The sequence below is a fragment of the Lepisma saccharinum genome, chromosome 15 (genome assembly GCF_977018435.1).
Source record: "Lepisma saccharinum chromosome 15, izLepSacc3.1, whole genome shotgun sequence".
NCBI lineage: Eukaryota > Metazoa > Arthropoda > Insecta > Zygentoma > Lepismatidae > Lepisma > Lepisma saccharinum.
Genome location: NC_139243.1, coordinates 53,460,817 through 53,487,591, shown reverse-complemented (window position 1 = coordinate 53,487,591; position 26,775 = coordinate 53,460,817). Strand labels below are relative to the sequence as shown.

The 26,775-nt window shown below is 38.2% G+C and overlaps 1 protein-coding gene across 1 annotated transcript; it reads left to right on the top strand.

Annotated features, from left to right (window-relative positions):
* Positions 1 to 26,484, top strand: LOC145999706 (phosphoserine aminotransferase). The gene is made up of 8 exons (XM_083136972.1): positions 1 to 220; positions 6,193 to 6,323; positions 7,697 to 7,812; positions 10,630 to 10,791; positions 13,203 to 13,297; positions 14,402 to 14,571; positions 19,277 to 19,543; positions 23,850 to 26,484. Exons 1-8 carry the CDS (start codon positions 164 to 166, stop codon positions 23,950 to 23,952), a joined length of 1,101 nt encoding a protein of 366 aa, XP_082993098.1. The 5' UTR covers positions 1 to 163; the 3' UTR covers positions 23,953 to 26,484.
* Positions 26,485 to 26,775: the final 291 nt, after the last annotated feature.

Below are 26,775 nucleotides of genomic sequence, written 5' to 3'. Positions count from 1 at the left end.
AGACAACCACATGACGCAAACAGCTTCGTGTTCCTGACAGTCGTATTTTCATAAATTATTATCAAAGGTTGGACGGAGTGCCAGCATTTCTAGAAGAACATTTACGAAAAAGAAATATTTAAAATTTGAGTTTTTACAAGTTTTTTTCAAACTCGTTGTAATAATGTCGAATTCGGAAGTTCTTAACTTCGGCGCAGGACCAGCAAAACTTCCAGAGGAGGTAAGAATGCAATCGACGGTGCCCAATGTTCTTTCGTCAATTATCGCCTTAATGCAAAAGTCAATTTATTTTCATTTGAATTTTACCCCTAAATTTATTTTGGTTAAAAACCAGAAGAATGTAGTTTTGGTACTGGTGCGATCTCGCACGAACACTTTTCACTCATTTCTTTCGTCATTTTTAACATTCGTACTTACCGGTTAGGCATTCCGAAAGGTTCTTGATGGTGAGATTTTGCTCTTGTGAAGAAAATGAATGCAATTTATCACATTAACAGTAATTATTGTTCTTGCTTTCTTTGCTTGCGTACCATACGATGGCGGCCACATCTTGAGTAGCGTGGTGAATCTTCAGTGGGTATGCAGTGTTTCCAACCTTCTTAATCGAAAAAATACCTACTTGGGTGTTATCGATTTCGTATTTTTCCTGGGTTCGAACCCCAAACAACCATTGATGGATAGCCCCAAGAACCATTGACAGAAACCCCCCGAAAACCATTGACGGATAGCCCCATGAACCAATTCGGCTAGAGTCTAGTTTACGTCCTTCTTGCCCGTTTACGTCTTTCTTGCGCACTCCTTCTTGCCCGTTTCTTGCGCACTCCTTCTTGCCCGTTTACAAAACCGTGCTAGCAGACAGCCGGCGCTCCGGCATCCGTAGGGTAAGTAAGTTTTTCTTTTTACACTTTCTGTCACTAACCATTCACGGGAACGAGGTATGCCTATGAGGTTAGGTTCCATTAGCACTCATTTCACCCCTAAATATGTGCTTCATAATCGAAAAATGTCCTCAATACGTTCAATCACGCATATCCGGACAACATCGGTTTTTCTCGATTTTCTCCTCCAGGAAATTTTTCCTCGCCTTGGGATTTACTTTGTTGAATTCCTTATAAAATAACCTTTCCAACGATATATGACATGTATTCCTTAGGAAAAGGACGTAAACTAGACTTTTACCACCAATTCTGGCAAGGTTAGGTTCGGTTAAGTTAGGCAAGCCTAGTTAAAATTTTGGGTACCTGTTTACTATTGTTCGGACAGATTTCTTCATTTTTACGGAAGAATACTTACCATAATGAGTTCCTGTACCATTGTCTGACATCGGTGTTTTGTGTGATGTGGGAATGTATGATAGGGGAAATTCATGTTTGTTGTAAATTAATTCTCCGACTGACAATAGCCTTTGGCGCATATACCTTCGTACATCATCACGCGTTGTGATTCTGTTTTGTTCATGTTCATTGTGTATCCAGTGTTTCGAACTGTCAGTGTTTGCAACGAAAGTTAGAAACATGACGTGTCGTGGTTGCGTGGTGAAATTCGGGGTCTGGTACCCTATTCTACAAATTTCCCACCGATTCCAGGGTCCGCCCCTGGGGTAATTGACTTACCGCCCCCTACCCCTACCGCGACCCCACCTTTATCTATAGAGTCCTTTTTAAAGGCATGTTAGAAATTGGCTGGAGTCACCTGCCCCCAACACCATTCTCACTGTTTTCCGCATTGACACATGAAGATACAAAAAAATGAAGGCTAAAATTACCAAAGAAGGTAATTTACCTCTTTTTACCAAGGCGAGGCACTGAATTGTGGGTCGAAGTTCAATTTGTAATTCCAAAAATGAAGTAACTCATACGTTGAAAGTCCTTGTTGCCCTTTTCCACAGAATACCACCCTCCACTCCCTTCTCATCATAAAAATAAGAAGTCTCAAATTATCCCATCCCACAAGTCATTTAGAAAAAAACAACCCTCCCCTTTACGGCATGCAGTTGCCAAAAAGAAATAATTATTTCCAATTTCTGAAGTCGTTCTTGCGCTTGTGACATGAATCCATCATTCGCCATCATAGAAGATCTGAAATACCTTTTTGACATTACACAAGGAATTTTAATTTTATAAAAAAACATAAGTTTCGTAGCACGTAGATCTAAAAAATTAACTTCCGCGCTATTTGCAAACACTGTTTGTTATGAGGAACTAAATATTTTCACAAAAATATTTCAAATGTGCCTGAAATCGAGGTTGTAGAAAGGGGTACCGGAGCTGAAATTCGTACCGGATGTGGAAGATCCAGTGGATTTTTTCTTTTAATTGAACATGGGATCGTGAAGGAAGGAAAGGAATGTCGAAAATGTGGCAGTGAATGTAAGCTACTCGTTAGAAGGAATGGGCTGTGGGTATATGCCTAATATGACGTGTCGTGGATGCGTGGTGAAATTCAGGTAAGCTTTCTGTATCCTGGAAACGGATATTTTCAAATTTAAAAGTTTGGGGCTCATTTGGGGGTAGGTGACTCCGGCCAATTTCTAACATGCTTTTAACAGGGACTCTATAGAGAAAGTCGGGTAGCCGGAGCGGAGGCGGGGCCATGGTAGCAGTTCGGGCAGTAGGTCAATTACCCCAGGGGCAGAGCCCGGAATCAGTTGGAAATTTAAACAAAAAATTTCAAACGAAAATAATTTTTTAGTTTAAATTTCCCACTGATTCCGGGGCGGATAGCCCCAAAAACCATTCACGAATAGCACCATGAAACATTTAAATTTTCTTTGTAAAACAATGCAAAAAAGTTAAAAAAAAAAAATGGATCAGATGAGTGTTGTTCACGGGTATTTCTTGTGTTCCGAAGGTTGAAACACTGCATAGTGAATGAAAATCGACAAAACACAAGCACGATGCGCGATTATGTAGGAAGGTGTACGCGCCATATTGTGTCTCAGGCAAGTGAACAGACTACGAGAAAGAAGTACTCTTAATGTGAAAAATTGTAATTACTTTGATAAAAAAAACATCAATGCACCTTAAGGAATGTTCCGCGAAGCACATAGGTAAGTACGAATGTCAAAAATTGATGAAACGAAGAAGTTATAGGTGTCCGAAGGATAATAAATTTTTACCATATATATATTTCTTAATCGAGGTTGTTGACTAAAGATACAGCCTTGAAAGTTACATATTTCATTTTTTTAAAAAACTGTTTTGGTAACTGTTCCGATTGTTTTATGATTTTTTAAAAATCCTTCTATCAGGAAGACTAATTATCGTAGAATTTTGGCAATCATTCTCACACGAAATTTGAACCTTCCTTAAAGTAGTGAGCAGTTTGGATCTTGGATTTAGAAAAAAAGTTATTTATGTTAAGAAAATAACAACTTAAAAATTACCTTACACAAACAGCCTCATCTTCACGATTAGCCAAAAGTGGCAGAAAAGTGAAGTAAAATAAACCAAATCAATCATTCGATAAACACAGACATGCGCACAACACAAAGAGCACTGCACTCACCTTAATTGGCTTTCTGTCGGACATAGAAAAGTTCTTCTTAGCTATGTGGAAAGCACTCTCATCTTTGATGCAGTCAGTTCCAGCTTCAAATCTCATTGGAAGCCCCAAAATTTTGATGTTTATCCAGCATTGTGAGGTCAATTGGGGAGAACCTTGGTAGAAGTGGTAGCAGGCTCCAGTCTCAAAAGCCAGAAGACAGCGGTGATGGGGACTCAATGCACTGATCACACATCACCCAGAGAAAAGCCGATTGGCAGGCCCTGACCTAAGCAAGCATATGAAGGGACAGGCATTCACAGAAGAATGAATGTTGTCCTCGAAGTAGGCCTTTCTTTCACAATAAGTTGTTATGGAAAGAGTGACCAGTGACATTATAAAATAGAGGAGTCTTCCCCTTTTCACACTAACACCTCCTTGTAGACCAAATTATTGGTTCCAACCTCAGATGCTAATATTACCAGGCTATTAGATGTGCTCACTCTCGAACAAACCACACAAAACTGCCCATGTGAGAAGCAGTTTAGTACTATATCATTTGATATCAGAAATTAGCATTCATAAGAAGCAGTGGCGTGGCGTGACTTTTTCAAAAGTGTTAGCCCGCTAGACGTTATCATCTCCCCCCCAAAAAAAGAAACAACGTGCCTTCGATCTAGATTTTTGTTCATTTTGTTCTCTCTCTCTTTTTTCCGCTCAGTGATTTATCCACAAACACTCCTAGAAAACTTCCACTCTTGACACAGTTACCGCAAAAATCCAATGAATAGTTGTCGAGTCTTGTCAATTCTTCATCTCTGTTTCTTTTCAATGTGGAGGGAAGGAAAAAAAAAAAACATGCTTCTAGGATCAGTTTGATGTTTGTGAGGTGTTGGTGAGCAGATGACAGAATTCCGCTTCTCCAGCGACACGGAAGGAAGTCCAGCCGTACATACTACTGTTGCCAACTTAGTTTTTTGGAACAAAGTTTGTCCAAATCACCTATCGCTCCAAGGAACTATCTTTTCTTCTATTACCTAACCGATCTTAGGTGTAGTTAAATCTAGCCTGGCCTTTGCAGTCTAGCTCTAGTTGCTTCAGAGAAACAGTATCCCCATTTTAGGTGGGATTTAGCTTTTTTCTGCCAATCCAATGTGATAACACTGGGCTTGTGCTGGCAGGCCTGACTGATAACTGGGCCCCTTAACAGGCATATGAATAACCCTGTAGTCTTCCCCGGCTTTTCCCTTGCATTGGTGCTCTCTTCTTTTGTTACCTCTTCAGGGTAGTGGAACTAGCCTCTCTCTGCACTTCTTCGGCTACAGAAAAAATGTCCTCTGCAATTTCTACTTGACGGCAATACTGCTGGTTAACATATTTATCAGTGTTGTTATTTTATCAAAACAACTTTTTAGTTCTTGGTTACGTGTTCTTGATAAGAACAGGGGTAGACAAAACTAAAAATAATTACGGAACCAGCATTTTTTAAATTTATTTTTGTTGTTATATGCAAATACAGCTAAGAAAGTCATGAATGCAACTAAGATAGAGCTACACATTTGAAATGTGGTCATAAAACATTTAATTTATTAATTAATATAAGATGGGATTAAAATTAATTAATTCTTGCATCACAGGTACCTTTTTAAAGAAGGCTCAACTGGTAACAGCATGAATAACTATGCAATAAATTATAATATATAACCGACTCTACCATATCACTGCATATTTTAAAATTTGACTAATAGTGAAAAAAATTATAATAGCATGTTTATTATTCTGATTTTATGATGCACATGAAACAGAAAATACACAAACATTAGAAAACATATATTGTACTCGTTATTATTTTTTTTTAAAATTAGTAATGGAATTTCCATAAGTGAACTAATTTTTTTAACTGAATTTGAAAATTCAGACACCAGATGAACATTTTCAGGTGCTGTGGGGACTGGGTATTTTTTGACCCCTACATAAGAGATATGCATGTTCATTAGTCTGTTGTTTTTCCCGGTTTCAGTACCTGGTGGAGACACATGGCACAGTTGTTGGGATCCTACTTTTAACTGTAGGTCCAGTTCCAATTAGCTTATCTGTGCACAAAATGGACTTAAAACAACAAATCAATCAGTTATTAGTCTGCTTACCTAGATCTCCATAAAACAACATCAAGGTATATAACATAATGAACACAGCACCATCTGTTGAAGTCTTTTGTTTATAATATAAGTATTTTCATGAAAAGAAAAGATTCTCTCAGGCTATCGACCAGATGTTGCGGAAAGGATTCCAACCTTTCGAGAGCTAACGTCACTCTCATCTTCAGGGTAGATACATAACAACTTATCATCTCACCTGGTTGATAGCCCGAGAGAATCTTTTTGTCACCAGGAAAGCTTCAAGACTGACTTCAAGTATTTTCATGTTTCTAGGTCCAAGGGTTTGAGCTCTAAACATACCAGATTTTTTTTTTTTTTGAAAAAAAGCTTAACACCTTCACCCCCTTTTGGGTTGAATTTCGGAAAATCCCTTCTTGGTGTGCTTTACATCACAACTTTTTTGGTTTCTGCGTCCATGGGTTTGGGATGTGCTTTGATGAGTCTGTGAGTGTGAGGTCAAACTCTTTTTACATGTATGTATGTTTCTTTATTATGTACATTTTATCATACTTCTATGGTGATTATTATTTTCCTCTATTATTTGCCATAGGTTTTAATTGAAGTTCAACGGGAGCTTGTCCATTATGCAAGTACACAGATCAGTGTGATGGAAATGAGTCACAGGTCTGCTGATTATATGAAGATCAATGACAGTGCACAACAGACACTTAGAGATATACTGTGAGTATTATTGAAGAAACCTGCTGTTTTTCCCAGTATTTTTTGTTTTACTTTCGTAACAATATTTGTTTTGAATATCATCAAATATGGATTCAAATGCATATAGCTTTACCGATCTTCTGGGTAATTCCATACAAAAAAGGGACAAAATATACAATTTTTGAAAATACATCAAGTGAATATTATCTGTATGGATAAATAGTATACTTTCTATAGTTGTTTGGCAACAGTGTAAAATAGATGTATTTTCAAAAAATGTTTATTTTATCCCTTTTTGTATGGAATTACCCTGAGGTAATTTCACGGTCACTTAAGTTTATTACTCAAACACTAATACCCTCTTCGTAAGTCGGACTGGTAACGTAAGTGACCATTTACTGTAACGTAAGTGACTATTATTTTATTTTTTCTCTCTTTACACAGGAGTATTTTTAATACCTCAAAATGGTTTTGAGTTCCAAGACACTATATCTAAGTTGACACAAAGTTATATTTTTCAAATCGTAAAAATAGAAGAGGAATAAAATTGCAAGTTTACTTTTCACATTACTGTCACATTTTGTGTAATGTAAGTGACCATTTAATTTCATTTTTTTTTTCATTATACAAAAATGATCAAATTTGAGTGAGAAAGTTGAATTATAATTGTAATTAAGCTAAGGAAATTTTTAAACTGTGGTAAAAGTAGTAAATTATTGTGAAATCACATTTCAAATAATTTTATCTTCTCTGAATATAACGTAAGTGACCGTGGAAGTACCCTTCCTTCAAAATTGAATTTGTATTTATAACGAAAGACTGGATCTCAAGGGTAGTGCAGGATAGTGTAATATGATACATTGTTTATTAGTTAAGAAAAGAAAAGATGCAAGTTATGAAAAAGCCATTAGTTTGTCTTTTTTAAAATATTTTCTCTCTTACTGATACAACCATCAAAAGCTTTATCTTCCCCATTGTGTATTTTTTCATCAGGATAAAGTACCAAGGCATTAATTTCAAAACTGTTTTATGTGTGTATTTTTTTTGTGTTTTGGAAAAAGATCCAGTGAAGAAGAAGATTCTAGATAATATTAAATTGACTGGATCATATGCTGACATGAAGATCAGAAAACCTGGATGTTGCAGGGTAAAACTTGCATATTAAGACAGAGAACAATTAATTAATTAGTACATAATACTCATTTTTAACATGGCTTTTAGATTTTTACCTTTCTCTAATGAAGCCCAGAGGAAGAACTGGTTCAAATGAAAACATTGATGCTGATAAAACAAGCCATTTAAATAAATTCTTTACTAAGTGGAAATCTGTTATTGTGTTCAGCCTAGAATGATGATAAAGGATATTAATGTGCTTGTATTTATTTTTCTTTTAGAAATATTCCGAGCAATTACAAAATTTTATTTCTCCAAGGTGGCGGAACTGGTCTGTTTGCAGCAGTTGCTTTGAACCTGATGTCTAAGACGGGATCTGCAGATTATATTGTCACTGGTATGTGCAAGATATAAATATATTTTTTCCCACTTTTGGGATTTTTGTAGCTTGTTATATTTCAACAAAAAGAGAGTATTCTTTACATATTATAAATCTCAAGTATCAAATCCTTTTCATTTAGAAATTTGACATATCACAGTGGAATTGATTTTACATGTTTCAGGGGACCAATATGAAGAAATTTAAAATGCAGGAAAATTTCATACATAAATTTGAACTATAAAGATTGAATGTATAATGAAGAAAAATATAAAATTGGGGTTATACTGTAATAATTTAACATTAGAAAACATGAGCTTATGTTTAATTTAATTGCTGCAGTTTAGTGTTCAATTTTTTATAGTTATACTTTATTATTAAAAAGAAAAGTAAAGTGCTCCCCTGTGCTTTGCACCATGCCATGAAGGCATATAGGGGTGTGGAGTTAGGGCCCCACACTTTCTTGACCACAGCCGAAGGTGGGGGTGATGTGATCAACACCATCAACCCCATTTTTTTCTTAAAATTTTTTGGAATTTTCATTCCCCCCCCCCCCCCTCTCCCTCCATATATATGCCGAATGTGCATACATTTTATATAGTCCGAATCTATTGTTCATTCAGAGTAAAATGATATACACTAGCAGCAGAAAGTTTAGACTCACCTTAAAAATTTGTAATTCACTCAAAGTAAAGTTTAAAATATGACAACAGGTGACACTACTGTGCTGGAATTCCACTATTGATATTTATAGAATGTTTTTAAAGCTGTTTTGATAGGTCTTGGAAATTTTAATCTATTTATCGAATGATGTTTAGTGTGCAGTCCTCTTCTATAAACTTTTTCCTCTGTTATCGGTATGCTCTTAACAAGTTCTCACTGTCTTTTAATACATTCTCGCTATGTTAATCTTCAACGTTGCAATAATATTACTGATTGTGAGTGGTTGCATCAGCCTACTGACGAGTTATTGTGGGGTCAGTGGTACTTATACCAGAAGTGATTGTGTGAAATTACAGTACCTGCTGTTGTCGTGCTTTTGTATTTGAAACTTGTAAAGTATTAGTGCCCAATTGGACGTAAAGGCAGGAACAAGTTCGCATTTACCAGCAACTATGGGGAAAAAGGCTAATATAGGCCAAGAAATTAGGGTCAAGGCATGTGCATATAAGGAAATTGGATGGTCAAACCGACAAATAGCAAAACAATTAAACATTTCCGAATGCAGTGTCCGTAGAGCAGTTATACGAAGAGAGGAAACTGGCAGTCATGAGGATCGGCCATGCTGTGGGCGTCGAAGGAAGTCATCTATCATCGAGGACAACCACATTGTCATCCTCAGTAAGCATGACAGAAGACAGTGGACATATTCACAGAAATAAATAAAACATGAGAACAACCAGTGTCTGTTACAACAATGAAAAGTTGTCTACGTGCGGCTGGATTATTTGGTCGAATAGCAGTTCGTAAACCATTGTTGAAAGCTGTACACAAGCATAAAGGCTGGAGTAGGCCAAATCGAACAATGGAAACAAGTACTTTGGACGGATGAATCAAAGTATGAAAAATTTGGTTCTAACCGCCGCCAATACATTCGTCGCCGCTTTTTGGAAGCTTGTATTATACCAACAGTGAAGCATGGAGGAGGAAGTGTCATGGTATGGGGATATTTTGGTAACAATATGGTTGGTGATTTAGTGAGAGTGCATGGAACACTGGAACAGAAACAGTATCATCGTATTCTTTCATGCAATGCTGTACCATCCGGGAGAAGATTAACTGGTCGAGGATTTGTTCTACAACAGGATAATGATCCTAAACACACATCAAAATTGTGTAAGCAATATGTCGCAGGAAAGGAAGCAGAAGGAGCATTGCAGTCAATGATTTGGCCTTACCAATCACCTGATTTGTCTCCAATTGAGCTACTGTGGGAGGAACTTGACAGGAAGGCAAAAGCAAGGACCCCAAGCTCTGTGGACGAGCTGTGGCAGTGTCTACTGGAAGCCTGGGAAGGTATGAAAACGGAGAAATTAGAAAAACTCACAGCAAGAATGCCACGCATATGTAAAGCTGTCATCAAATCAGGGGAGGACACATTGACGAACAGGCAGTGTGATGAAAATGCATTTTGATGCCCTTTTTTTTAAACATTTTTAACTTTTTTTGAAAAATTGGTGTCTTCTATACAGTGTTACATGTACTGTAGGTTGGTGTGTAACATACCCATACAAGTTCAAATATATGCACTATGGTGGTTGGTTTCAACTAATAGCATTTTATTTTCATTTAAACAATAAATTTCATAGGTGAGTCTAAACTTTCTTCCGCTAGTGTATCATCTGTCTGTCTACAGCAATTAGCGTCCGATCTAGTCATTTTTATAAAACTGCATTTTGCTGAATATCGGCTTGGGCGGCAAGGGGGTTACATGCGAAAGAGGCTTGGGTGGCTAAAGGTTAAAATTCCTGTACCTTTAACAACCCTGACTGAGAGTCCAGATGCCAGAGCCTTGCTGGTTTGCCAAATGATGCATTAATAGATTAAATACAGCTTCAGTTTTCATCTTAACTGGGGTTTTGGTAGGTTTTTTAAAAAAATTAAATAAATATTTATTTTCTTATTTGCTAATTTCCAACTTAACTAAGTAGGGGTCTAGTAAATAAAGGTTGAGAAAAATGCAAAAAGGTCAAGAATTTTGGGTTTCTTATTTTGGTAGACACCTTGTATAAGGAGATTTGTCACTTTGGTGTCACGTGGTGACTCTTTAACATATGTTGAGTAAGGTTTAGGTAATATTTGCCCACGATATTTCATTGTTTAATATTTTCACAGGTTCCTGGTCAGCAAAGGCAGCTAAGGAGGCTGCTAAATATGGGAAAGTGAACCTCGTGCTTCCCAAGACTGATTCCTACACAAACATTCCAGATGTATCCACTTGGAATCTAGATCCCAATGCTTCATATGTGTACTTTTGTGACAATGAAACAGTTCATGGTAAGTTCTTCATTTTATGTGTACAGTAATAAAAAAAAATAGTTTGGAATTCAATTCAATAGCCTTAATTCTTGGGCAAGATTCAGGAAATACTGATCCACCTCAGTAGATTACAGTGATGTGTAATCTATCTTCTACCATGCGTCCATTTCGATCTGCAGCCGAGAGATCGGGAGAAGCGTGGCGGGCGGCACTGACGGAGATGCCGACATTTGCGGCCTGAAATGCCCGCTTATTTTTATGGACATATGCAGACATTTATATAAATATTGCAAAACGAGCACTAACCTGTGTTATAAGAGTATGGTTTTAATTTTAGTAGCTTAGTGACTGTATGTGCCGATGATTTTGACACGCCTACCTCTTGTGAAACACGGCGTAGAGGTTTGTTTGGAGAACGTTCTAACGCTGCACCAATATCATCGAGTTTTGCTTCGGTTAGAATCCGTCGTTTTTGCTTAGGTGTTTTAAAATTTAACGATACAGTTTCTCGTAATTTAAGAACAAGATGTCTAACCGTATCTCTGTGTGGAGTTGAAACGCATGGGAATTTCTGTACAAATTACCTACACACGTCTCGACACGAGTTTGTTTTCACGTAGGTACGTGTCATACATAAAAAAATCTTTGTTCTAACGTGAATCTTGCGGCTGGCATCGTCTCACTGACACGTCACACATACACACTACAATAACACAAACAAGTAACTGCAAGTAACCAAGAATAACACTCTTGCGCACAGTACGAAATTAACACGCTCTTGGTTTACATTGCTCGCCACTATATTTACAACTCTGTCTTCATCTAGTCGCGAAGGAACAAAAAACTTGAGCTCGGAGATTTCGGATTGCAAGGAAGCTCACGAACACTATTGACTTTTAACGGTTTCTTCTACAGCGTAATCTTGATACAGTGTTGCACATTCAAAACCTCCAAACGATCCCCATCGGCACAAAACTCTTTCAAGGATATAAACTTAAGCAGGACGTTACTGGTCAAAACTATGATTAAAATGTTTTATTATCTGTGGCTCTTAACATCGTTTCTAAAGCGTAATTTTTTGTGTATATAAGAGCAGATAAGAACAGAACTTGGATTAATTACAGAAGAACTTTTGCGTGTTATAACACAGGTTAGTGATCGTTTTGCAATATTTATATAAATGTCTGCATATGTCTATAAAAATAAGCGGGCATTACAGGCCGCAAATGTCGGCATCTCCGTCAGCGCCGCCCGCCACGCTTCTCCCGATCTCTCGGCTGCAGATCGAAATGAACGCACGGTATATACAGAGTGATTCTAAAAGTAGGGTACAAACGAAAACCACAGATACCTCCCATGAAATAGAGACGAAAGTGCCCCTTCCGCTTTGCCGAGAGATGCCTCCGTGAGGAGCTAGACAACGCCGAAAACGTGTGAAAATGAACTTCACACCACTCTACAGCCAGTACCAGTGAAGATAGAAAGGCGGAACAAAAGAAGTCAAAAGGAACACCAAAGTCGCCCATCCGAAAAACACCAGGCGGCAGCTGCGCAACGCATGCGCATGGGGTTCCACAAAGGAAATAGGAGTGTCCCGCAAGACAAGTGAAGGGAAAGGGTAGCGATCGAACAGTAGGGACAAAAGAAGCAATGAAGCATGAAGTAACAATTGCACAGCGGGAAATAGTGTCATAGTGTTTGTTTCCCGCTTCTTTTATCCCTACCATTGTTGATCGCTGCCCTTTCCCTTCACTTGTCTTGCGGGACACTCCTATTTCATTTGTGGAACCCCATGCGCATGCGTTGCGCAGCTGCCGCCTGGTGTTTTTCGGATGGGCGACTTTGGTGTTCCTTTTGACTTCTTTTGTTCCGCCTTTCTATCTTCACTGGTACTGGCTGTAGAGCGGTGTGAAGTTCATTTTCACACGTTTTCGGCGTTGTCTAGCTCCTCATGGAGGCATCTCTTGGCAAAATGGAAGGGGCACTTTCGTCTCTATTTCATGGGAGGTATCTGTGGTTTTCGTTTGTATCCTACCTTTAGAATCACCCTGTATATAAAAATTGATGTATTTGTGTGTGTGTGTGTGTTCTACCCAACACTGAGGGAAGTCACTAGGGGACTGTAATAGGTCTTCGATTTTTATTTGTTTTAGTTTTTGTTTTTTTCCATCGGAGTTTTTATGCTGTCACCGTAAGCTTTTTACCTTTTCTATCCTCAACCTGAATCCTCAACTTACGATTTAACAACACGGTACTATGTTTGGCACCTAAAGTTTTTTTATTTTATTACCTGATGAAGGAAGTAGTACAGACTTCCGAAACGTTGTTCTGAAACATTCCTACTCACTCATGTAAGTTATTTATATATTTTTATTTGAATTGATAGTGAGTAAAACGTACCATTGTAATATGTTTTATTTATGTTCCAGGTATAGAATTTCCTTTCATTCCCGAAACAAATGGAGTTCCTTTAGTGGCAGACATGTCCTCTAATTTCCTGTCTCGGAGATTTGATGTGTCCAAGGTAAATACAGTTGTCTATTACAACTTCTATCTACAGATACTAGTTACTGCCACTGTAACATAGATAAAAACTTTTTTACTGTTTCCATTGTCTGCATGCTTATATCATTCCAGGGGTGTTCACAGGGGAGTTTCATGACGTGCCTGCATCATGGGAATTTTTGTGGGGAACAAAATTTTATACCAATTCTATATATCTTCATACAAAAATGGAGGGATCATTTCGTTTGATTGTCTTGTTATTGATTTTTAGTTATGGTTATTATGTACAGTTTTTCTACCTACCTGTGGATGATCGCGGCAATAGGGTTGAAATGAAACACCACCTCTTATGCCTTTAGAATCGGTTTGGTTGGGAGGGGGCATGTTGTTCGCATTAATACAAGGTTAGTCAAGCAGACAAACTGCTAAGATAAGGTTCAGTACACTAACAATGGCAGTGAACCTCAGCAGTTTTGTACGTTTTATGTTAGCAAACATGAAAGTGAGCCTACAGTACCTAAAGTAAACATATCTTGCTTAAATATGCCTGTATTATATTGTTCTGCAAATTTTGTAATAATTTGGCATAAAGGGGGGGAGGGGCAAATGTTCTACCTTTTTGGGGGCGAGTGCATCATAGGCCTTGGGGGGATGGGCACTCCTGTATCATTCAGTACACAAAGTACATTTTTTGTAAATTATCCTTTAGTGAGTAATTATATTTTTTGACTATATTGTTTATTGTCGATTAAAACTTGATGCTCTGTTGAGAGTAATTTATTTTCACTCACTTCACACCCTATTTCCACTATTTTTTTTTAAAATTAAATTTTATTTCACATTAGTGGTGGGATCAATCAATCAATAATTTATAAATATCTGTGGATAGTGAGAGTAAAACAGATAATTTTACCAATCCATTCTTCTTTCAATTTGATTGACTGTGATACAAATGAGAAATTTGAGAAATATATCTACATGCAAAATTTTAATTAAATAAAATTTTGCAGGAACTGTTGGTGTACTTAGTGTTATTCCTTGTTAAATGTACAATAAATGTTGTTCGTCCCACCATGTGCTAAAGTTCTCAATAAATGCACATGTGCTACTTTTGTTTTTATAGTTCGGCATTGTGTTTGCTGGTGCACAGAAGAACATTGGGCCTGCTGGTGTTACTGTTGTCATAGTGCGAGAAGATCTTTTGGGACATCCATTGCCAATTTGCCCAATAGTTTTAGACTTCACAATCATGGCAAAGGACAATTCTTTACATAATACACCACCCACATTTGCGTAAGCATATTCATTGTTCGTTATATGAAATTTACTTTATTTTATTCAATTCTTTAGTTTTTATTAAGATATTGCATGAACAAATGGTTATGTTATTTTATTGGTGTGCACATAGGGCTGTGCAATGTTTTTAAAATATAGACATTGACACTGTTATCGAGATCGACAACCTTGTGCTTGACTTGAACATGACAGATGTAACACCACCATTCATTCTTGTTTAATTTTAGTTCCTTGATAAGGGGGGTGGGGGCAGTGGGCTTGACTAAGAATTACAGATTACAGGGTGTAGGGCCCCCATTTTCCCTTATTCAATGAGGAACACACCTCTTTTGTTTCTCTTAGTTAAAATTGCAGTTCAAATGTTGAGTAACTATTTTCATATGGGGCACTCCATGTCTCAGTTTTGAAAATTAAATGAAGTGCTGTAATTTTATTTTATCTTGTGAGTCAACAATCTAAAAATGAATGTTGTTTGGATAAAAATTCAAGTACAAGGGAACCAAAAAAGTTCTTGCCATTCTAGAACAGTGATAAAGAGCAATAGAGTGGACGGTATGTACCTTTAGGTTTCGAAGTAATCTCCATCAGCATCCAACACCTTTTACCAACATTCCAGCAGCTGCACAATACCCTGGTGATAAAACTCGGTGGGCTTGGATGCAAAGAAGTCCGTGAGTGCGTTCCGCAGGTCTCCCTCATTTGCGAAGGATCTCCCACGGAGGTGGTTGTCGAGGGAATGAAACAGGTGGTAATTGTGGTAATCTGTTGGTGCAAGGTCCGGTGAATATGGTGGATGCCACAGTGTCTCCCAGCCAAGTTGCTGAAGGGTCTCCCGGGTCATCTTGTCACATGTGGCTTGGCATTGCCGTGCAGGAACAGCACACCCTTGCGATTGACCAATGCCGGCTCCTTCTGCCGCAATGCACGTTGCACCCTTTGCAACTGCTGAGAGTAGAAGTCAGCAGTGATGGTCTGACCAGGTGGAAGGAGCTCGTAATGCACCACTTGCCAACAATTCCACCATACAGAGAGCATAACCTTTCGTGGGTGCAGAGGTGGTCTTGAGGTGTGAGGAACAGGGTCACGTGGCGACAATCAATGTCTGGTATGCTTGGGAGTGTCATAGAGTACCCACTTTTCGTCACCAGTGAGCAAGCGATCAAATATGGGTGTGTTTAGGTGCCGAGTGAGCAAGGACAAACAGGCTGTCACTCATTGTTCCTTGTTGGCTGCCGACAATGTGTGGGGTACCCACTTGCTTAACTTGTATGACTTCCCTATCCCATGCAGGTGCAGTCTGACTGTTTCAGCGGAAACATGGAACCTTTCTGCAAGTTCATCACATGTTAGACCACTGTCCTCCTCGATGGCTGCTTTCAGGGCCTCGTCATCCAACACATGTGGTCGTCCACTGCAAGGTTCATCCGAAAGGCTCACATCTCCTGAACGGAATTTCTGGAACCACTGCCTGGCAGTGCGTTCGTTCACGGCATTCTTCCCAAATGTGGCGACTTGATGCGGCAGCTGAGAGGCCCATTTTAAAGTCATACAACAACACACGCGAACAAGCTGCTTCAATACCTCAATTTCTCTTCGACACTGGACGAGCTATGACTGCTGTGTGTGAACAACGTGCCTGTATTACTGACAGTCGATGGTCAGACTAACTCCCCATTGCTTAGCAGGCACGTACGTCATTTCGTTTCCTATCTGTGAGTGCATGATTAATGGGACGTCCAAAACGGCAATAACTTTTTTGGTTACCTTGTATTATAAATATTGAAGTTAGAAGGTATTTTACGTATTGTTTGTTTATTTTAACTTTTTAATTTACTTTTGCTTTGTATTGTGCCACCATGACACCAAAAAGCAATTTCTCCTTTTAACTGTTACATTCTCCCTTCAGCTCCACTAGAATATTCAAAGGTCAATTGCATCTCCCTTTGTCTTAAATAATTTATTTCTCATAATTTGAAAAATCACAAATTAAAATAAATTACTTATTAAGTAAAGTAACGGTGTTTTGTTGTCCCACCCGTGACACAAAATTGTTCATCTATAGGCATGGGCATATATTTTGGGGCCTAATTTTAGGAGGGGGTTAGGTGGGGGCACACTAAAAGCTTTCCATCCCATAAGCATAGTGTGCAGAATTATTTGCAAAATAACACTTACCTTTGTGAAGTCACAATTTACTTTCCTTCCCAGATTCCAGGTTAAAAAAAAGTAATAAACATGAAAATTGGTGGTGGGGTGGAATGCCCCCTCACCCCTGCCAAGTTATGCATTAGTCTATATGTACTAGTCTGTCCCACCCATGATATGTTGGTATTGAATATCGACTTAACATCAATATTCAATTTAAATTGAAGTTAAATTTTGACAAATTGATATTGCAGGCAGCAACTGGAATACATTTTTAAAATGTGTTGTTCCTCTCTGATGGCATAGTGGTAATGTCATTTCCTTTTAATCAAGGGGTTCTGGAGTTCAATATCTGGTGGAGGTTCATAGCACAGTTGTTCGGATCCCACTTTAAACTGTAGGTCTATCCCCAATTAGCCTATCAGCATAAAGTGGACATAAAACAAACTTGAACTTCAGCTAAAATGTGTTGTGAAGTAAGACTTACTGTGCCAAGAAGCAAACTTTTTCAAAAATTTCATGCAGAGAGTAGAGGCATGGATTTTCTGGGGGATATGTGGAAAACCTTCTTGGCACTAAATGGTATCCATAAAGGTGAAATCCAATATCACTTTTGTGACAAAGAGCAAGAAAGCACAATTCAGGTGAAAGGCTACGATCAGTGGCGGTCCCTCCATGGAACAGGCTGTTCCCTCCTACTTATCCCCCTTTTTAGCTATTTAAATTATCTATATTAATTAACATAATAAGAACACTTCTTTCTCCCGAAATCAACGTTTCCAAAAGTAACGCTGAAGCAAATCTTTCCCCATGGCTGCACGTTTGTTTACTTCACCTACCCTTGTTGCATAGACAGCCTCATCTTTCCACCCTCTATGACCTGATGCTGAGTATTTCCGACCACGCACGAAGGTAAACGATCCCCACGGTCAAACGGAAGCTGAACTTTTTAGCTGTTCCCTCCGAGAGATATAGCAGATTTGCTTTTCTTCGAGTTTTTGCTATGTCCTATGTTCTAATCTCGTTAGGAATTAGAATAATCTCACATTCATAAGGACCCGGAAAAATCTTTTACAGTTTAAGCACCTACTAATTTTCCTTCCAAATGCTGCTGACTCCCTGGCTCACTCTCTGTGCCTCTTATTAAACAAGTGTTTTTATGCAGGTGTATTTCCTGAACTGTTCAAACGTGCAAATGTTGTACCGATCTATAAATCTGGAGACAAACATTCTGTAAAATCTTATCGACCAATCTCTCTTTTGTCACCTCTCTCCATCATCTGTGAGAAAATAATCAAAGACAGGTTGCTGAAGTTCACATCTCCCCTTATTAATACTGCTCACCATGGTTTTCTTTCAGCTTTCGTAAAGCTCTTTCACATTCCTGCTACAAGGCTCTCTCTCCTACAGCGGTCTCTTTACTATAGGCTCCCCCACTTATATAATAACCTGCCTGTAAATACCGATATTTTCTTGTCAGAACACAGTTTCTGACAATCGCTAAGAATGTACGTGTAACAAGTTCTTTTTTTCATCTGCCATCTTGTATTGTCTTGTTTTGTTGTTATTTTTATTATTGTTTTTATTTTCTTCTTGTTGCTACAGTTTCAGTATAAAATGGTCTTTCAGTACTGTATCTGAAACTTTAATTAAATAAATAAATAAAAAATAAATAAATGCCTGAGTTACAGTGGCTAAATGCTGCGAAATAAGCTTCCGAGGGAACAGCTCCAGTCCACCTGTTCCACCAGCCCCAAGACCAAAGTTTCAATGCACGCAGCGGCAGGACAAGAATGTGAGTGTTGTATGATCAACCGGCTGAAGACAAAAGCTTTTAGTTCATTGAACTTTGCAGAAAAGACAGCAAACCAACAACTATCCTAACTGAATGAAAAACTAAAACAAAATCCTACGCAAGGAATTTTGAAACTACTTTCTACAACTCTGTAAAATTATTAACTGGATTTCCTGTGGCAAATTATATTGTTGTCCTCGTTTGTCACAATTTCTACAAATCTAGCTTGCATCATGAAAAAACTCAGCCATCTGTATGACTTTTGCATTAAGGACGTTTGAATTACAAAAATATTCACATAAAAATATATTAATAACTTACGTTTTGCGAGTATCTATGTTGCTTCTACGACGTTTTGGGACGCAACTGCTCCCTTCTTCAGGCTGTTCACTTTTACGTTATACACAATTCATAACCACGTACGTTATACACAATTCATAACCACGTCGACCTCTTATTAGGTATAGGATATGGGATTGGTTAAGTGTGTGTGGTTAAAAACATTAAAAACCTAACACCCATAACAGGTGCACATCATATTACGACGTTGTTTTCCAGATTAAAAACTGCTCCTTGAAACGCTAAAACTTTAAACCTAAATAGCCACGGCCCACGTGTGCTGCAATTGACACCGTGGAAACTGTCTGGCATGTCCTTAAGGCATTTGTGTATTCTCAATTTGACATAAGTAATTGTAAATGCAAGATACTGCTGGAATACAGGAGCAAATACATTCCAGCATATTCTCTCTCTATTCCTCAGGGTATATGTGGTAGGCAGAGTGTTTGAATGGATCAAGAGATGTGGTGGGTTGGAAGCAATGGAGAAGAATGCCGCACTGAAAAGCAAACTGGTGTACGATGTTATAGACTCCTCCAATGGTCTTTATGTAAGCACTGTGCAGAAGGGTGTACGGAGCAGGATGAATGCCACATTCCGCATTGGAAGTGCCAAGGGAGATGATGCTTTGGAGAAAGAGTTTTTGGCAGAAGCTCAGAAGTTGAAGATGTTGTCTCTCAAAGGACATAGGTAAGTTTCAGCAGTCATCTTGCCAACAAAATGTTCGGATTAAACTCGCAGCCTGAGTGCCCTGCAACATCATTCAGTTGGACAACTGTTATCACAAAGTTAGTCCACTACTTGTTGTGTCGGGAACATAAAACTCTATTTAACTTATCAGGGTTTAAAACACAACATAGTTCTGAAAGTTAGACAAAGTTTTATGCCTGAAGAGGCGATAAGAACCATTCTTATGGCATTTCAAATCACAATCCACTAAAACAGAAGTACAAGTACAAAGGCTGTCGCAGAGAAGGTGACAGATTTTTCCTTGGCTTGGCAACACTGCCTATGGTTTCGGCACTAGTCGCGTCGTGTAGGATGACTCTTTCTGTTTCCGTAGCAAGTTGTCACATGTTGCGAAACCATGTTTAGTGAGCAGCTGTGTTGATTTACGTGGAACGTGTTTCGTTTCCTCCCCAGGTTTTTGTGTATAACATTGCTTTTTTGCGATGAGTATTAAAGATGAACAGCGACATGCCATAAAATTTTGTTGGCGTTTAGGGAAAAGTGCTGCGGAAACATATGCAATGTTTCAACAGGCATATGCCGATCAAGACAGACTGAGTAGAGCCACAGTGTACCGATGGCACAAGTTGTTCAAAGATGGGCGCAAATCAGGTGCTTTGCTTCCGTATCCTGGACAAAGACAGTCCGTGAGTAACGAGATGCTAGTGAATACTGTTGCAGCAATTATTCGTGATGATAGGCTTATAAAATAGAAATTTTCCTGCATCCAGCATACAGCCTGGACCTTGCACCCTGCAACTTTTGGCTATTTCCACTTTCGTGGTCGTCATTTCATGACGAATCACTACCTGACGACGAATTTTCAAAGACATTCACAAATTGGCAGGAGCGAATTGACGCTTGCTTAGCTGTCAATGGTGCCTATTTTGAAAAAGATGTACGTCTACTCGATATGGCTGATTATAAATAAAAATTTTGTGGTTCGTAATTTTTTTGTTGAATTTTAATGATTCTTGGAGGGGTCCATGTACATGCTTGTCTTTTAACTGCTAGGCAGTCACGACTTTTTGACCTATTGCGCTCATTTTGGTCTCAATTGGCAGCTAATGAACCAAATTTTCACCCTAGTACATTTGCTAGCCAATGGAGGTCGCTGTTTTCCTATACAGGAATTAGTCTCACCTTCTCTGCGACAGCCTTTGTACATACAGTTTCTGTACATAAATACTATTTTTGCGTATCGCCAGAAAGAAACAAAATTACCAATCACACTATTCTTGGATTATCCTTAGCATTACTTATTGATTCCACACCTTCTCTTGTATTCAAACTCAGCCCATCGTTAGATAACAATATTCAGTCGGTTCCATTCATCTTCTCTGCCGACTTGATTTGAATGGTGTTTTAAGTCCACTTTATGCACAGTAAGGCTAATCGGAACTGGATCTACAGTTTAAAATGGGATCCGAACCACTACGTGCCTCCACCAGATCTGGCGATTTGGAAATGTGAAGTCAACACTGACAGATTATGATGCATTTCAGAATGTTTGAAGGTTTTTAGATGGGTTTACCATCTAATTAAATCTTCACACCTCAACAAATGTAAACCTTAAACACTCGGGTTCGTTACAGCCCTTTTATAAATTTCATCTAATTGTTGCAATTATCATGAGGGGTTCCTGCATAGCCAAATGGTTGCCTTTGGTGCGAGATATCCCGGATTTGAATCCGGGTGGGAACCTCCAAAATTTTGAGGACAATTGGGCTACTTCAAAAGAAGTAGTAGTGGGTGGGGTCTGGTCTCAAAAGCGAGAAAGATCAGCACTGACCATGCATCACACAATGGAAAAAAGCTGCTTCGTAGGCGCTAGACCTTAGAGAGAGCTATTGTACCTTGGGTTTAGGTTTAGTTGCAATTTTTACAACAAAGCAGAAAAGTAACACACAATTTGGAAAAAAAAATACAAAGGCAAGTTCTAATGCAAGTAAGTTAAAGCAATACATTGTGAAATGTGGTCTTAAAACATTTAATTTATTAATTAATATAAGATTGAATGAATTAAAAGTAATTAATTATTGTGCCGGTGTGGCCTTCCAAAAGGAGGCTCAACTTGTAACAGAATGAATAACTATGCAATATATTCTAAAATATGGCCAACTGTACATATCATTCAATTAGCAACAGTGCAAAAGTTTATAATGGCATGTTTATTTTTCTGATTTAATTATACATATGATACAGAAAACAAACATTAAGAAACACATACTGTACTTGTTATTTTATTTTAAAAAAATGAAAATTTCCATAAGCAAACTTGAAATATTAAAAAAAGTTTTTACAGAACTGAATTTCAAAATACAGGCACCAAGACAACCCGGTGCACTGTATTTGCCTACCCCTATATGCATGCAATCTATTTAATAAAAATGTTAGGGAGGGTGCAAATCTTGTAGCAGATTATCTCCTGTATTTTTTTTATCTACAGGGCAGAAATGTAGAATGTTTGTGTGATTCCACTTACAAGTCTGGAATTTGTCCTTGCTTGATTTGGTTTGGCAAGGTTATTGTGAATGATACGATACACAGCATATCTTGAAATTTGTTTCATTAGGTACCAGCTACAGTGCATGCTGGTTTACTGTGTGGGCACTTTTGTAGTCATTAAGTTACTTTACATAGTCCTAAATGCTTGCCTTGCACAGAACCTTGTCCCAAAATTCAGATTTTTAAATCTTTACCTTGAAGAAATTGCTATGTAGACTGAAAAAATATATGTAACGAACTTTGTTTTAATAGCACAAGTTAATTGATTGATTGCATGAGGTTATTTTATGTCGCTTTTCTGCCACTTTTGGGTAATTGCAATGATCAGGATGAGTAATGATATGATGAAATTGATGAAGGGACACTCACAAAGAACACCCACTCCCAGGTGTTCGAGGTTCGAATCCGGGACACCTAGCATCGTAGTCTGTACTAACCACTTCATCATGGAGGTAGGCAATAGCACAAGTTACAACTCTGGCTACATACAGGGTCGGTTCTGAAAGTATCTGAACTGTCCAGAGCACGGCGCGAGAATCGGTCAAGGGTTCGGGTAAGCTGCGCTAGGTGGCAGTGGGGACCTTAACCTTCAAAACAAGGCCTCGCTTAGTTGCCTGCGAGCAGTGGTTGAGGTGCAATCGCTTGTGTTGTGTACACGGAAAAAATGCATCGAGAATTTGCAGTTGGTGGATTTGGTGAAAATGGAGTGCATTTTGGAACAGCGCTACGCTGTGTAATTTTGTGTTAAATTGAAAAAAAAAAAACTTTACGGAGACTGTAACCATGCTACGAGAGGCTTACGGCGAGGAAGTGATGTCCCGCACGCAAGTATACATAGGTCACACGGCGTTCAAGGAACACCCCCACAACCCCTCATCAAAAGAAGGCCCAGATGTCAAAATCAAAGGTGAAGACAATGCTCCTTGTCTTTTTCAACGCGAAGGGGGTCGTGCACAAAATGTTTGTACCTGCTGGGCCCACCGTGAATGCAGCTTACTACAAAACAGTGCTACACCGTCTCCGAAAGAGGGTCCAGCGTGTCCGGTCCGACATCGCCGTCAGGTGGTTGCTTCACCACGACAACGTGCCAGCTCACACAGTGCTGTTGGTAGGTGAGTTTTTGGCCAATGTACGCGTGGCAACGCTGCCTCATTTCACTTACAGCTCGGACTTGGCACCGGCTCAAGGGGAAGCGTTTTGCGTCAATTGAAGAGGTTCAAGCTGCCACGACTGCAGCATTAAAGAGGGTGTCAGTCAAGGACTTCCAGGACAGCTGTGAACAGTGGAAAAGTCTCTATACTTGCTGTATTGAGGCTGAAGGTGCCTACATTGAAGAATATTGACAGCAGTTGTAATTGTCATCAATAAATTGTTTGCAAATAAATAAGTTCGGATACTTTCAGAACGGACCCTGTAAATCAATAGTTTAATGGATTACATAGCCACTGGAAATATCTAGGCAACAGCAAAAAAAGCAAACCACACGAAGATTCATGTGAATGTTCTGGAAGGAAATCTAAGCAGAAGTATTTTTTTAGATTTTGTAATATCAGTGGTTTTTTGAAAGGAGAGAATTCGAAAACAGCTGCCCTGGAGTTGGCCTTAGGTCCAGCTGAGCTTTAATAAAAAAAAATATTGGCAATCTTAGATTTACATTACAAGAATGTTTTCCACCTGTTTTATAACTTCTTGAATCTTAAATTTTTCTTTCGTGTCATAAGCTTCCCTTGGCTTTAATTAAAGATGTGTTCCCTTTCAGGTCAGTTGGTGGTATCCGTGCATCGCTGTACAATGCTGTGACCATTAGTAATGCAGAAACTTTGGCAAAGTTTATGAAGGAATTCTTACAGAAGCATCATTAATGAAAACATATCATCATACAAGTATGGCTGTTTCAAGGGATATTTAGGGAAGTAGAATTGTTGCTCAACATTTATATTTTTGAATAATATTAATATTTTCATAAAGAATTGTGCAATGTTGGTCTATAGTTCAAACACACAAAAGTGCTCTTAAGATGTTGAGTAATCCTGACATATACTCATATATGTTGTTATACATTACACACGTATGTAAGGTCAAGTCAAGTGAAAGTGCAGGAAACAAATTTATAAGTCAGCAATATGCACCCACAGTATTAAGACAGTTGTCCTACTGTGCAACAAGGCTAGTGATTTCACGCTAAAAAAAAGTCCTTTGGTAGCTGGGTGAGAATTTGTGTGACTGCCCCCTGTATACTATATATATATTTTTTCAAAAGTTTTGCACCCAAAAACTGTGGTGCGGATTATGCATGGAATATTTTTTTCATGTTTACGGAACCCTATCATGTTATATGCCATTGTAAAGCTTGAATTCTGCAGTTTATGAATATGGCAACAGTATTACATTCAAGATGGCAACACAAATGTGCAATGCAGTTGAAATAAGCTCATCATGAATGTTCAGATTTTTGTGGTACTTTGGATGAAAGAAAAGATAAGGAGAAAGAAAATAATAAATAAAATGTATTACTGGCCAAATAATATGACATATATGGAGCGTGTAAAGGCCTTAATGAAAGAAATCTTGTTCTAGTAACCGCTAGTTTGAGGGTCCTGAATGGGCCTCTTAAATGTTACGTCAGTAATGGAAAAAGTATATATTTTGAAGGTTTTTCTTTTAGAAAAAGTATAGAGAAAATGAGCAAAACCACGCATAAAAGTTTAAAGGCCATTTCCCACGACTTTTCACTTTGTAGTGTAATGTTCTGCGACACCAAGAAAAGCAGTGCCGTTCTGGCAGAATTCGAGCATGCGCATGTGATGTGTATAAGCGGTATTTGTTGAGCGAGAAAAAACAGAAAATAACTTTGTGAGCAATGCAAATGCATAACGTAATTTTGATCTCTCTACTATTACAGAATAAATAAGGTGGTTAAAGAGTGAAAGCTTTGGGATGCTAAACACAGTGGAGGGAGAGGGGGGGAGGTGGCGTGGGTTGGTGACTTATTGTTTACACAAGGTGATATTCTACTCTTGGTCCACATAGCAACAGCTGACTCATTGCATAGGTGTGATGTCACTAGCTCTTGATTGGCATAGCAACAGCTTTACAACCTACAACTAAGAAATACATTTCTTGAATCTGGATTATACTGTGCATTATACACGAGATAAATTTTTTTGTCAATTTTCCTCATCAAAAACCAGGGTGTGCATTATACATGTGTAAATACAGTACACAGATTCAGCTTTCTGTTTAGTTTGCCAAACACATGGTGAAAGGTCTGGACTGTAAGGAGGGTGCTGTAGGGTTTTCCAACTGAACTTTGCTAGAGTTTGCCTAATGTTATCCTGCAACAAGATTGCCCCCTCCCCCCTCTGAGGTAATGCACCACAGTCCTTTAACATGCAAGATGTGCTGCAGAATTGCAATCTTACGAGTTTATTGCATCAAACAAACAGATTGCCATGTCAGTGGATGAAACCATTTCTAGGCTGTTTAGGAGAAAGCACTTAGGTCAGAAAATGCAATTTTAAAGCGGACATGATATATGTGTTGGATTATCACTGATCAGGATTTTTATTCTTTGATGGAAGCAATAGAAAATTGCAGTTTATGACTACCATCCTGGCTCACTTTTTTCATTTGACTCTCCCTTATGTTTGAAAGAACAAAAGTTGTATTTGTCTTTATGAAGAAATTTAACCATACATGAATGTGATATTTTTATAGGAGACCTTTCAGTTCAATATTGATATTTGTTAATACATGACGCTGATGCTTTTGTGCCATTTTTTAAATCTGTGCACAATAGTTACATGTATACACAATATATCTTCAGCTGTGATGAACATCAGTAATGGCATTTACATGATTCAATTGTTTTCTATTTGCAAGTAGTGGTTCTACATTGTATTTCAAATCAAACATCACTTGACAATGCAATTTATTCAATCAGTCTCCAGGCTTTATGGTTGAATACATTTGAAATGTCCTGAATATACCGTGTGGTCGAAATGTCCCGGAATGGTCACATATCGTGAGAAATACACATCGAATCGGAAAACGAAAAAATACCGGTTTAATAAGTGAAAGAAAGCTATTCAATGATATCACACATGATTCCCCACCCCTGCCCCCTGGGGGTGGGGTGGGGGCAACTGTGAAATTTTAAATGGAAACCCCCATTTTGTATTGTAGAATCGGAAAGAGGACTTCATTCCGAGTCCAACGAGCTATCAACCATCCTCCTTGCTCAATTAGGAACAGAGATATGGCGATATTAAATTTTCAAAAAAAAATATGTGACCGTTCCGGGACTTTTGGACCACCCGGTATGTGTGAATGATTGTGCATTTAAAAACCAGTGAAAAAACAAGGAGCTTATGAAAGTATATTAATGAGATGTACTGCATTTTATAGGTATGTGCCAAAATAAGCTATATTCCATAAATTGTCTTCCTCATGATATAATAGAGCATTTATTTTATATGTTAAGATTGTTATTCTAGTGCTTTGTTGACCAGTACAAAGAAAATTCCATTCCTAAATGAATTTCAATATATTATAAATTTTGACATTTTTTTTAAAAAAAATAATTGAAAGTGTTCTAATGCATATTATATTTCTGTACTCACTATATTGATTATTATTGTACAAGAAAAAATATTTTGCTTCAATAAAAATTGCAAAAATTGTGA